The sequence below is a fragment of the Mauremys reevesii genome, linkage group 3 (assembly GCF_016161935.1).
Source record: "Mauremys reevesii isolate NIE-2019 linkage group 3, ASM1616193v1, whole genome shotgun sequence".
Taxonomy (NCBI): Eukaryota; Metazoa; Chordata; order Testudines; family Geoemydidae; genus Mauremys; species Mauremys reevesii.
This window is the reverse complement of record NC_052625.1, coordinates 79879384-79892228: the sequence shown is the minus strand read 5'-3', so window position 1 is coordinate 79892228 and position 12845 is coordinate 79879384. Positions and strand designations below refer to the sequence as shown.

The 12845-nt window shown below is 55.5% G+C and overlaps 1 protein-coding gene across 1 annotated transcript in view; it reads left to right on the top strand.

Moving 5' to 3' along the window:
* Nucleotides 1–12489, top strand: part of LOC120401134 — a 68817-nt gene extending 56328 nt beyond the window's left edge. The window contains exons 4-8 of the mRNA XM_039530803.1: nucleotides 9526–9630; nucleotides 9974–10107; nucleotides 10848–10878; nucleotides 11425–11577; nucleotides 12388–12489. Coding sequence (XP_039386737.1) covers nucleotides 9526–9630; nucleotides 9974–10107; nucleotides 10848–10878; nucleotides 11425–11577; nucleotides 12388–12489 — 525 coding nt within the window. The remainder of the gene's footprint in view (nucleotides 1–9525; nucleotides 9631–9973; nucleotides 10108–10847; nucleotides 10879–11424; nucleotides 11578–12387) is intronic.
* Nucleotides 12490–12845: the final 356 nt, after the last annotated feature.

The window sequence follows — 12845 nt, the reverse complement described above, 5'->3', positions numbered from 1 at the left end:
GCTGCTCAGCGCTGAGCGAGAAGGAACATTTGCAGCAGCAGCATGAGAGGGTCCAGGACTCCAGTAAAAAGTCAGGAAATGCACCTGCCCGTGCCCGTCCGATTCAGATATCGATTGAGCGCTGCCAAGGCCCCCAGCAAAGAGCCAGTCCTGCCACATGCCATTTAGCTGAGCCCTGGCGGGATCCTTATCAGGCAGGATAACGAGGGTGATGCTGCAGCTGGGAACAGAGAAGATCCTGCCAATGGCCCTAAAGGCCAGGATGTGACCTCACATCAGATCAGGAGGACCAGTTTGGAGACGATAGCAGTGAAAACTCTGGAGAGGGGGATGTGCCTGGCCAGAGACTGGAAGTCCAGGTGGTTACTGCAGCTCTCTAACCCCTCCCTCCCATTGTTTTCTAGAGAAATTGGACTTTCAACACTGAGGATTTTGCAAGTTATGGCCAAATAATTTACTGTCCTGGATATTATGCCCTGCATTGCTGTGTGTGTCTGGGGGATAGTGCAGATGCCACAACATTTGCATGGCCTCCTCTCCTTCCTCCTCCACCAGCCTCTGCTGGGCACAATCCCAAGTGGATGCAGGGCACTGGGGGGAAAGGTTTCGGAAAAGCCAGCTTTGCTGTTTATCCAAGAGTTCAGTATATGGGCTGTACGGCTTGTGCTGAAGCCCAGGGTCGGTAGCAAGTTCACAACTAGAAATCAGTGCCCCTCTGTCCGTTTCACTGCGGGCAGGCAGGTGGGGGTGGAGGGGTTCAAACACGGCTTGGATCAATGCTCTCCATCCTAGCTCAGGCTTTGGTTGGTTTCCTTCATTTCTCTCCCAGTCCTGGTAGCTTATTCGGGAAAGTTTCTCAGGCAGCAGGAATTCTCCATGGCCTTTCAGGAGAACTGGGAGTGCAAACCTGCTCGGGCCTCCATAATAGCCAGGTCCCTACCAAATTCAGGGCTCACTTTGACTAGTTTACAAACCCTCTGGCCTTGAACTTGACCAACGTCACCATTTCGATGTTTCCACCTGACATTTCCTGGTATTGTAACCATGGGGGTCCCGACCAAACTGGGAGAACGGGGGAGTTCAGAGGCTGTTGTGGGGGGGTCACAGCATTGCCACCCTCACTTGTGTGCTGCCTTCAGACCTGGGCTCCAAGGGCAGCAGCCAGCAACCTTTCTGAAGCTAGAGGAGGTTCCCAGATGTGCAGGTGGGGCCCTGCTGTTGGCAGCACCTCGGCTCCTACCTACTACTTGGGAGCACCTCGGCTCCTACCATTTTTGGGGCATCCAGAAAAATGGACCCCTGAGCCCCAGAAGGACCTGCAAGGGAAGCCCAGAGCCCCCGCTGCAAATGCCGGGCAGAAGCCCCAAGCCCAGGCACCCAGAGTGCCAGCAGGAGTGGGGAGGGGCATGAAAGTCCTGAGCCCGGTGCCCCAGCACTGGCTGAAGCCACAGGGGGCCAGAAGCTCTGAGTCCTGGCAGCCAGAGATGTGACTGGAGCAGAAGCTGCCAAGGCCAAAGCCCTGAGCCCAATGCTGGGCTGATGCAGCACATTCACTTCTGCATTGCCTCTGCAGGTGCGTCTGATATCCCCAGGGAGAGGAAGTCCTGTCCCCAGCCGGGCAGAGAAACAGCTACGAGGCCACTACTGGGTTCTCCTGGTCGGGGGGCTCCCAGCAGGACGGGGAGATCTGATTTCACGGGGCAGGGCTAATTTGATCTAGCCAAAAAAGGCACAACAAGAACCAAGAGCTGCCAGCTGAAGCCAGAGAAATTCAAAGGAGATGTAGGCCCACATTTCTGACAGTGAGGGAGACTAGCCACTGGAACAAATTACCCAGGGGAGAGGTGGAGTCTCTGTTTCCTGGTGTCCTACCATCATAACTGGTTGGGAAGGTGCCTTTTAGTGACTTACAAGCAATTGGGCTTCATATGGTGCAAAGTGTGTGAAATTTCATAGCCTGTGAAATAGAGGCCAGATTAGGAGATCGAATTGTTTCATAACTTCTATGAAAGCTCAGTGTGGGGTGAGGAACAGACTCTGTTTTACTGGGTGGCCTGGCTGGTCCCTAGAATCAATAATGAGCAAGTGGGGTGATCTGGGCTGCAGCTCAAACACCCAGCTGGGCTGGCCAGGGGCAGACATCAGGCCTGCCAGGGAAAGGTGGGTGCGGCAGTGACATCACAAAGGCCTTTGGCAGGAACTCAGCCTATTGGGCAACGATGATGAGGCGTCTGTGACCTCACAGAGCTCCCTTGCCAACGGCCGGGCAGGACAGGGATGCGGGGCAGGGGGAACCTCGGAGAGCCCTGTAGCCTTGCTGCAGCAAGCCTCCAGCTCGCGGTCTCTCACCGAGGACCAAGAGACGTTGGTGTGCAGGAGATTCAGTGCGTGTGTTTTTCATTCCCGTGTGTATTTGTTTCCAAGACGTTGTCATCTGTGTAGAAGGTAAGAAAAAATATAGGCTCTAGAAATAGATACAAGATAGGGGACTCTATCCTAGCAGATTCAAAGGCATCACCACCCTCCTAGGGAAAAAGTTTTTCCTGCTAGCCGAGCCTTCCACCCTGCAACTTGAGAGCATTGCTCCTTGTTCTGTCATCTGCCAGCTCTAAGATTTCATGAGAATCAATCTTTCATTAGGAAAATAATTCAAAAATACAAATACAAAACACCTTGAGTGAAATCAACTCCTCCTGATCTCTAGTGTCTGGGGTGTGGGCCTTGGGCGCCAGACCGAGACCCTCATGGGCTAGTAACACCCAGGAAGCCAGTAAAATAATTCCAGTTCTCTTAGCATCCAGGCCTCCCTAATCCAAGGAACAGCTGAGGGCTGCGGGAGACAGAATGTCTAACTCATGACTGAAAATACAGAGATGTGTTATTGGCTTTGGATGGGGGACAAGTAACAAATCCGTCGGGATTCTTGCCCCAAACAACAATCACCCATTGTCCTTTAGAGCACGAGGACCCTAACGCGCCTGACTTGCTCAAATCTCTCTCCTGCTAGGACTGAGAGAATTTTCTCCATCCCCCATGATACCGAGGGAAAGAGAAAAGAAGTGACCTCTCTTTGGTCACACAGCAAGGCCATGCCAGAGCTAGAAAGAGAAGCATAAGAAAGAAGTTGTATCAAAATGTTTTGCATTTCAAACTGACAGATTTCTTAAACAAAAGCAATTTGATGTGTGGTTAGTGAAGTGAAATGATACATTCTTGTCTCCACGAGTTTCTAGATTGATGAACCAGTAGATCTATCCCCTAGTTTTTATCCCTAGATTGAGGGAGGAAAACAAGTTTGCCTGTTTTGTGAATTCCCAATGGCTTTCTTGAATTTCAACAAACTAGTCGATTGAACTGAACGATTTGAATAAACTGAAAGGAAGACAATATTTTCTGCACCTTTCAAGGAAGCTACTGCTGCCCAAAGCTGGGTTAGCATTTCAGCTAGCTTTGCAGTGAACATGTTCTACTGAATGTTATTTTTTCTCTTTTTAAATTATTTAAAAAAAATCATTCAATTATTGGGCCCTTATCAGGTTGTCAGTCAATGTAATGATGATGAGAGAGAGGGAGAGACTACTAGCTGAAGAAATTACCCAGAGGAGACTGAATTGTTACCATCACAACTGGTTGGGAAGGTGCCTCTATGAATTACAAGCAATTGGGCTCAATAGGGTGCGAGTGTGAAATAGGTGGCCAGATCAGACTGAATTGTTTCACAACCGATGCCTCTATGAAAAGCTCAGTGTGGGGTGCGGGGTGTGGGGTGCGGAACAGACTCTGCTGTTTTACTGGGTAGCCTGCTTGCTCCCCAGAATCAATAATGAGCAAGTGGGGTGATCCGGGGTGCAGCTCAAACATCCAGCTGGGCTGGCCAGGGGCAGAGGTCAGGCCTGCCAGGGAAAGGTCGGTGTGGCAGTGACTTCACAAAAGCTTTTGGCAGGAACTCAGCCCATTGAGCAAAGACAATTAGTTGGGAATTGGTCCTGCTTTGAGCAGGGGGTTGGACTAGATACCTCCTGAGGTCCCTTCCAACCCTGATAGTCTATGATTCTATGAGTGAGGCGTCTGTGACCTCACAGAGCTCCCTTGCCAACAGCCAGGCAGGACAGGAATGCGGGGCAGGGGGAACCTCGCAGAGCCCTGGAGCCTTGCTGCAGCAAGCCTCCATCTTCGCTTTACCAGAGAAAGGTTATGAGCAGACAATGGCTGGAAGTTGAAGCTAGACCAATACACGCTGGAAATAAGGCGAGGAGCATTTTTAACATCAGAGTTTGGAGCAATTCACTGAGGGTTGTGCTGGATTTTCCACAACTGGCCTCTTTTAAAATCAAGCTTGGGTGTTTTACTAAAAAACCTGCTCTAATTCCTATGGGAATTATTTTGAGGCATATTCTATGGCCGAAGTGAAAGAGAAAGTCAGACGACAGTGGTTTCCTCTGGGCTTGGAATTAATCTGTGACTCGCTGGGGGTGTTTGGAATGTGGCCATTTTGCTTCCCTCTTCCTCCTTCCCTCTTGTCCCTTCTTCACCATTGGAAAACGGGCCACCAGAAAAGCCTGATTTCCACCCTGTGCCCCTTCCATTCGTGCTGTAAGCTGAAGGGCATTGTGACTTGAGAGTGAATTCAGCCAGTCAGTGCTAACTCTCCACAGGTGATTTTCATAAGTCAGTAAATGAGCCTGCAGGTTTCCGTGGGAGCGATGCCCAAGGCAGGGCTCAGGCTTCGGGTTTATGCTCAGGGTTCGTGGAGTCAGGGAGCGACAGGTGGCTGAGTTCCCTCTGGTGTCACAATGTTACTGCTCAGGTTCCTCTGCCTGCTGCACCACCTGGGCAGTGACTGTCAAGGGGAAGGTTTTGTGGATTTGAAACTTGGAAACCAGGAAGCGCAGGAGAGGACTGGCTTAGAGCGTTTAGCTGTAAAATGTAGGTTTTGTGGCAATATCCTCTGCAATTGCTACTGGATCCGGGACGGAGACAGCATTCCTGCCCCTCCCACCACCTCTTAGCTGGGCCTACATAAAAGAGACTAGCTAGAGTTTTGCACACTTGTTTGTTTGAGACTGAGCAAATAAGGCCCAACAAATTACTGCTAGGATGAATTTTGCTGCCTCCTCTCCTTGACTAGAATACAAGCAGTTTCTGATTCTCTCAGATGAAGTCGTTCTTCTAAAATCAAGGGCAAGACCAATCAGTGGCTTTTTCACAACCCAGCCCACGCCCCCCAAAAGAGATTTTATTTTTATTTAAAAAGGGTTTTTTAAATTTATATTTAAAAGTTTTTTTAAAAGTTATCCAGTATAAAATTTGAAATGATGATAAGTGATGTTAAGGCCTCTAGTTGCTCCAGCCTATTAAAGTAATTTAAATAACTACATATATGAAGAAGTCCATGTTTGCTGCCAAGTGTCAGAGGAAGTCAAAGCACTGAACTGTTGGAAGTCATTGCCTAAGCACCTGGGGGTCCAGAAGTGATTGAAACACTCAGCCAGATTTTGGCAGCACTAGCCTCTTCTGCGGGTGCAGAAAGAATATTTTCTTCATTCCAGTTGATGCAGCTACTTCATTCAAATGTAAGAAACTGATTGGGAGTTGGAAAAGGATGAAGGCTTCTTTTCCCCTTGTAAAATATGAATAAAGGCTAGAGAGGAGGAGGTGTGAGCTACTACTTCTAAAATCTGGAAGGACGTTATGAGCAGGAACAATCAGTTCAGTGCACGAACTAGAGATACTTCTTTACCTCAGTTTGTTTGAAATGAAAACAAATGGTTCAGTCAACCTTTTTGTTTGTATGTATCCTGCAAAACCAGCAAGTCAACATGTTTGACTGGATCCCTATTCCTAGCATCATAGAAGACTAGGGCTGGAACAGACCTCAGGAGGTATCTAGCCCAACCCCCTGCTGCAGGCAGGACCAACCCCAACTTCATCATCCCAGCCAGGGCTTTGTCAAGCTGACCTTTAAAAACTTGTAAGGATGGAGATTCCACCACCTCCCTAGGGAACCCATTCCAGGGCTTCACCACCCTCCTAGTGAACTAGTGTTTCCTAATAGCCAAGCTAAGCCTTCCACACTGCAACTTGAGACCATTGCTCTGTGTTCTGTCATCGGCCACCACTAAGAATTTCATGAGACTCAATCTCTCATTAGGAAAATAACTCAAAAATACAACTACAAAACATTTGGAATGAAATCAATCCACCCTGATCTGTAGTGTCTGGGGGTGTGGGCCTCTGAGGCTAGACTGAGACCCTCATTGGCTAGAACCACCCAGTGAGCCAGTAACAATATCCACTCCTGTTACCGTCCAAGCCACCGCAGTCCAAGGAACTGCTGAGGGCTGTGGGAGACAGAGGGGTGCTGAGAAGGTCTAACTCATGACTGCCAACCCAGAGATGTGTTATTGGCTTTGGATGGGGGACAAGGAGCAAATCCGTCAGTCACTACAACAGGTCCCACTCGGAGCCAGGGAGACTGGGAATCGAGTCCTGCTGGCACTGCCAGCTCTGGCTTTCTGGAGGAGGAGGAAGCCCCCAGCTCCCCTAGCTGACCCTGAGGCACCTTCTGGGCCCCGGGTACAGGTATGGAGTGTCCCAGGAGCATTCCGCTAGTGGCATTGTATTGTTTTCACAGCCAGTTTCGATCGCTGGTTGCTACCCCTTGCCCTGCGGGCAGGGCATTGAGCGGCACCCATTGCCAGCCACCTGGTGCGGAGATCGAGGAGGGTGAAGGGAGGAGCAACCCTGAGCATCTGCCATCCTGCTCCATCTGATCTAGAGTAAGTAAGTGGAGTTCTCCAGAGCCATCCCCCGTGTGGTGGGAATATCCCACCACTAGGGCTCCCAGCCCGTCCCTTGTCAGGGTTTGTTCCCCAGGTTGAGGGTTCCTGTGCCCTGGGGTGGGATGTCTCGGGAGGAGAAATTGCCTCAGCAGAGGGTAGGTGGGCAGGGGAGCAGGCAGGCTCGTTAATGAGAGGCTGCCTTGAAGCCAGACTCATGGCTGCTCCCCACTCACTTCCAGGATGGAGCGAATCCGGCAGATGCTGAGGAGGAAGGCCGGGCAGGTGGCTCCACAGCTAGCAAACATCAGCCAGCCTGCGCAGGCGGAGAGCGGCCCCTCTGTCCCCGCGGGCGGGGAAGAGGCTCGTGGCCAGGGGAAAGGGAGGAGCTGCTTCGCCTGCTGGAGGAGGCGGAAGACAGCAGCTCCTCTAGCTGACCCGGAGGCACCTTCTGGGCCGAAACGGAGGTGGCCCCAGGTTCAGCCATGGAGGAGAAAGCCAGGGGAGGGCAGGAGCCGGGGACGGCAGCTCTGGGGCTTCCTTTGCAGGAAGCCAAGGAGCCAGGAGCTGCGCCCCAGGGCCCAGCAGGAGCCGCCAACCTCCATGGCAGCTGAGGGGCCCTGCGCCAGCCCCACCCTGGCCCCGGAGGAACCTCCCGCCAGCACCATCCTGGCCCCAGAGGAGCCTCCCACCAGCACCATCCTGCCTCCGGAGCAGCCTCCCGCCAGCACCACCCTGGCCCCGGAGGAGCCTCCCGCCAGCACCATCCTGCCTCCGGAGGAGCCTCCTACCAGCTCCACCCTGGCCCCAGAGGAGCCTCCTGCCAGCCCCACCCTAGCAACGGAGGAGCCTCCTGCCAGCCCCACCCTGGCCCCAGAGGAGCCTCCTGCCAGCCCCACCCTGGCCATAGAGGAGCCTCCTGCCAGCCCAGAGCAGGAGTTCAGGGACTGCGGCGCGACCGACACCAGCAGCTCCGCATTCTCCTGTGGGGCCAGCAGCTCCTCTGTGGGGTCTGGCAGCCCCGTGTTGCTAGGCTCCCTCTTTGGAGGTGAGGAGAGACCCAGGGGAAAGGGAGGAGGACTGGGGCGGTGGGGGACCAGTAACACCCTGTGCCCATGGGCTCACCAAGGCGCCGGGACTGACCCACGTGAGCCCCACTGACACCAGTGGGGGTGGCACAGCCACGCCCCACGGCAGGGGATGCTGGGTGGAGTGGGGGAGCTCCAGCCTCCCCTGATCATGTTGGGGGGGGGCTGACTGCCACGGGGCCCTGAGGCTGATGGGGCTGAGGGCGTCTCTGGGAGGGGCAGGGTGGGGCCCTCGCCTCCATGGGGCTCCTTACAGAGAAAGGGGAAACATGGAGACTTCTCTGTCCACTGCATCCCCCCAGCAGCAGAAGGGATTAAACTTTCTCCTTCCCTTCCTGGTGCAGACACCCCCAGTGCCCAGGTGTTGTGGCCTGAGGAGGAGGAAGAGGAGGAGTGCGAGGAGGAGGAGCAGGAGGAGCAGGATTTCTGCCCTGAGGAAGACATCATCCTGGTGATCCAGCAGCACCTGCAGGGCAGAGCTGAGGTACAAAAATCCCCCAGCTGTGCTGCCACCAAGTCTGTCCTGCTCCTTGTTCCGTCCCCACCCAGGCAGGGGGTCTTGCACCAGAGAATCCCTCACCCCCAATGGGGGGACACAGCTCCTCTGTTATCTGGCACCCCAAAGTGGGGACATTTGTCCCACACAGGCCAAGGTCCTCGCAGACACTGTCCAAGTTCCAACCCCTGTCTGCGCAGGGAGACACTGGTTTTGGGAAGGGGGCGGCTTTCCCTGTCCAACCCCATGGAGGTCCTGAGCCCTGGAGCTGGTTTGGGTGTGGAGTCCAGGGCATGTGCCTTGATCCTGACATGCTGTTCATGGATCAGGGGTTCAGAGGGGATTGCGTTACCCCTCCGTGGCTGATCCCAGCCTTCCCTCCTCTCCTCATTCTCTGATCTCCTGCCTGGACTCTCCCGGGGATCCTACCTCCCACCCATTGCAGTTTGGCTGGTCCATACTCTGCTGGGTACCAGGCCCTGCACAGAGAACTGCGAAGAGCAAGGATTGACGAGGCAGCAGGCATCCGGCCATGAACTCTTGCGAAGTGTCCCTGGAGTGATGTGAATGAGAGAGGCCAGGATGTGCCTCTTGAGTCTTGCCAGGGCTCCTGGAGAATCCTCCTCATTGTCCCCTGACTGATGTAGCCCCATGTCCCATGACTGACGTGTGCTCCCTCTTCTTGCAGGCTCTGCACAACCGCTATTCGCGGAGCCTGGACACCATCCTCAGGGGCCAGCTAACAGAGACCCCCACCATGGAGAAGCTGCAGCACCTCCTGGAGGTGAGTAGAATGGATGGTCTGGGGTGGAATTGCCCCAGAGCCCTGTGGGAGGGCAGCAAAGGAGAGACTAGAAGAGCCACGTTTCCATTGTGTCCTCCCAGCTTGGACCCAGCCGGCCACACGTTCCCAGGGCTGCCAGTGCAGGGGGAAGGAGCTGGGACTGTCAGCCAGAGCTCTGCACGGTTGCATTAAGCACTAACAGTGAGCACCAGGCCTGGCTGGGGCCTGAGATACTGAACCCCCTTTTCAAGCTCTGCCACCAGGGCTCGGCTACTCCACCCTGAGCACAAAGTCTCAGCCCCTTGGGGAGGGGGAGAGGCTGGTTTGTAGAGCGTGTACGCCTGCCCGCTGACCCTCGTCTGCCTCCTTCTCCCGCAGCACGTCCATCGCTCTCTCCTGGCAAACAACCCCCAGGAGAGAGCCAGGGCCGTCCAGACCAGTGCGGCCCTGCTCCAGTTTGCCATCTCCCTGCCTGGATTTGACGTAAGTGACCTCTGACCCCAGCGTCCTGCAGAGTCAAGTTCCTCATCCCCTGGCTAACTGGTCCCCCCGGGTCCGTAAGGGACTGCGTTCCATAGGCCGCTCGGTGGCAGGGTTGTGCCTGGCCTCAGGGCCCTTGTTATTCTGGAGCCGCGAGGCAGCGAGTGCTCAGCGAGGGCCCTTGCCCTGCTCCCTTTGCTCCGAGCTCCCTTGGGGGCAGAGAGGAAGAGGGCTCCTCTACCCCAGCGCCTCCTACAGAGGGGTGGGAGCAGAGCTCAGGTCCAGGGGCACTGGGGAGCTGAAGGGAGAATGGTGATGGATTCCCCTCTCCTCCTCCTTCCACCAGACCTCCTCCGCCTTCTCCAAGGCAGGTGAATTCGTTCTGCAGCTGGGTCTCTGGATATCCCACCCAGCCAGTGATATCAGTCAGCATGCCAGGGCTGGGATATACTGGCTTTACTGGCTCCTGCCGGAAGAGGGGTAAGAAACCCAGCTGGGCAATGGGACCCCATGGAAACGAGCCTCTGGGAGACTAGCTCCAGCTGGCCATTGGGACGCCTCTAGAACTAAGGCCTCTCTGCTTAGACCCGCTGTAGCGGAAGAGGAACCCCAATAGAAACAAGGCCCTCCTTCGAGACTCCTCTGCTGGGCAGTGGGACCCTACAGAAAGAAGCCCCCTCCTCTGACGCCGACCCCAGCTTAGATGGTGACTCTTTCTCTCCCCTCTCTCTGAATTAGGAGATGAGTGTGAAAGTGCCAAGGAAATTGGCTGCTTTATCTCCGAGCCTGGCTCGGTCCCCCAGCCCAGGGAAATCAGCCCACCCCTGTACGGGGCAGCCAGCTCATGAGGGGACAGGAACGGAGCTATTGAGACACATGGAGGGAAAGAGCCCATCATGGGGGCAGGGGCAGGAGCAGGCACCACAGGGGACGGACACAAAGCTTGTAGGGTGTCACCAGTCAGGTAGCCAGGCCAGATCTTGACTTCAGTGGGTGTGGGGGGTTCTCAGTATTAGACACCCCCATGACCGTAAGGGTCACATGATTACAGTGATGGCTGAAACAAATCCCCCTTCTGGTACTAACCCACCTGGCATGGACCCTGCGATGCCATTGGGCTGCGGATGCCAGGAGGAGCCTGGCTAGTGTGCACCCAGAAGGAAACAGGCACTGAAAGCGGAAGGCCAAACCTCCCCAATGGGTGTGTCTTTCTCCCCCAGGGCTCAACACCAGCGAGGCCCCAGACTTGTGGTGCCGGGACGGGCTCCATGACCCCGAACGCCTGGGGTATAGAAACCTGGCCAGGTGGGAGAGGTAAGGACTCTCGGCCGGTGCATTGCAGCAGCTCAGGTGTGGAGCTGTCTCCCGCTGCAGTGAGTGTGTCATGGACACAGGGCAAGAGCCTGCTCCTTATTTCCACAGAGTATGTGAGGCTCCTGGGAATGTCCGTGGGGTGAGGTGTGGGAATGAAGCAGATCTAAAAGACCCCGAACCTCTAGCGGGTGAGCTGCAGGAGCTATCGCTGCTGGGAACAGCAGGGGTCCTGGGCTGTCTGTGTGAGCTGGATTCCAGAGCGCGCAGACACATTCCCAGCATCTCATGGCACCTGCGGTGAATCCTGCTCCATAAGAGCTATTGGAGGCCTCAGTGCCTGCAGCCTCCTACTGACGGGGGTTCCTGGTCCATGGGACCCCAAAGGTTGGCTGCCCCAGGACTCTTCTCCACCTTGTGAGACACTCGAGGGATTTGGAGCCTGGTTCTGGGCCATTGTAAGGGCTCTGGTTCTTTTGGTTTTAGGCCTTTGGCGAGCTGTTCACAGAGGAGCAGAAAAGATCTTTCCTCCAGGAGGGCCTGCTGGCCATTCACCACCCCCTCCTCCGCGTCAGCCAGGCTGGCCTGGTGCTGACGTATTCCATCCTGGGGGAAGCCGGCCAGCTGCTAGAGGACGAGGTAACCAAAGAGGGGTCACCTGGGGAGAGACCTCTAGGGCCTTTCACCTCCAGGCCATTGAAAATCGCTCCCATCCCATCCCCATGCGCTGACCAGGGAGCAAGGAGAGGGTGACCCCAGACAGGTGCCATTGGTCGGTGCCAGCTTCTCCCCTGAGCAGCTCAAAGCAGGGCAGACCCAGCTCCCCAGCAAGGCTATTTCCTAACAGGCGTCACATCAGCACGACACGCTGCCATTGCTCATGCTAGGGTCAGCCAACTCCCTAGTCCTTCTGTGAGCCTTTCCTCCCCTCGGGGCCTCAGGCCGGTTCCTAGAGCTCTGGTATCGTGATATCCCAGCCCCACCTGCTCTGGGAGAACTGGAGGAGTCAGTCAGCAGAGGCTGCCAAGTGCCCCATTCACCAGAGCCACTGGCCATGGCATCACGTTAAGGACATGGGGATCCCTTGGGGAAAGGTGTCCACTTCCTCTCACCCCCCGGCACTACTGCCCAAAGCCTCTCAGCCCCCGGCTGGAGGGGGCGAGGGTGGCTGAGGGGACTCTGTAGAGCGGAGCTGGATTCCCGCTGGGTTGGGAGGTAGAACAGTTCTCGCGGGGGGACTGAGAGGAGTGGGGGCAGGAGTTCATTCCATAATGGTGGGAGAGGGGATGGAAGTCACTAGAGAAGAGAGAAGATTTCGTCTCAGGGGTTGGGCGGGGGAATCCGTCCCTCAGACATGGGGAGGAAATGTTGCTGGCTCCCGGTGCCGTTAATACCCTTCGTTCTCGTGGGTGTCGGAGTCTCTGATTGATCCTTGTTCCCTTGCAACAGGAGGACATCACAGCCTACATAAAGATCCAGCTGTTTAACATCAGGGTCTTGGGCCAGGTGCCCGACGCCCTGCAGGGGCTGTGCTCCATGGGGCAGCACTGAAGACCCCCCCCCTCGCATGACCAGCTCAGACCCCCTGCCGCAGGTACTGCTCTGTCTCCCTGTGCCTGGGGGGAAGGGCTGGGGAGCGCCAGAGCCCCGCAGCACTGAGAGAAACCAAGGCCGAGCACCTCGCTCTGGACACCCTGCCCCACCCTGGGGCTGGGGCCAGGCCAGATACTGGTTGGGAAGAATCAGGCTGTGGGGCTGGCCCAGAAGTGAGAGCATCCGCAGAGCCAGGGGTTGTGCTCAATAGCCATTGCAGTCTGGGAGGGGTGGCCTGACATGGGGCCCCTCCCCCGTCGTCACTGCTCAGACCCTCCAATGATCCCTGTCACCCCTGACACAGCGAATGTCCG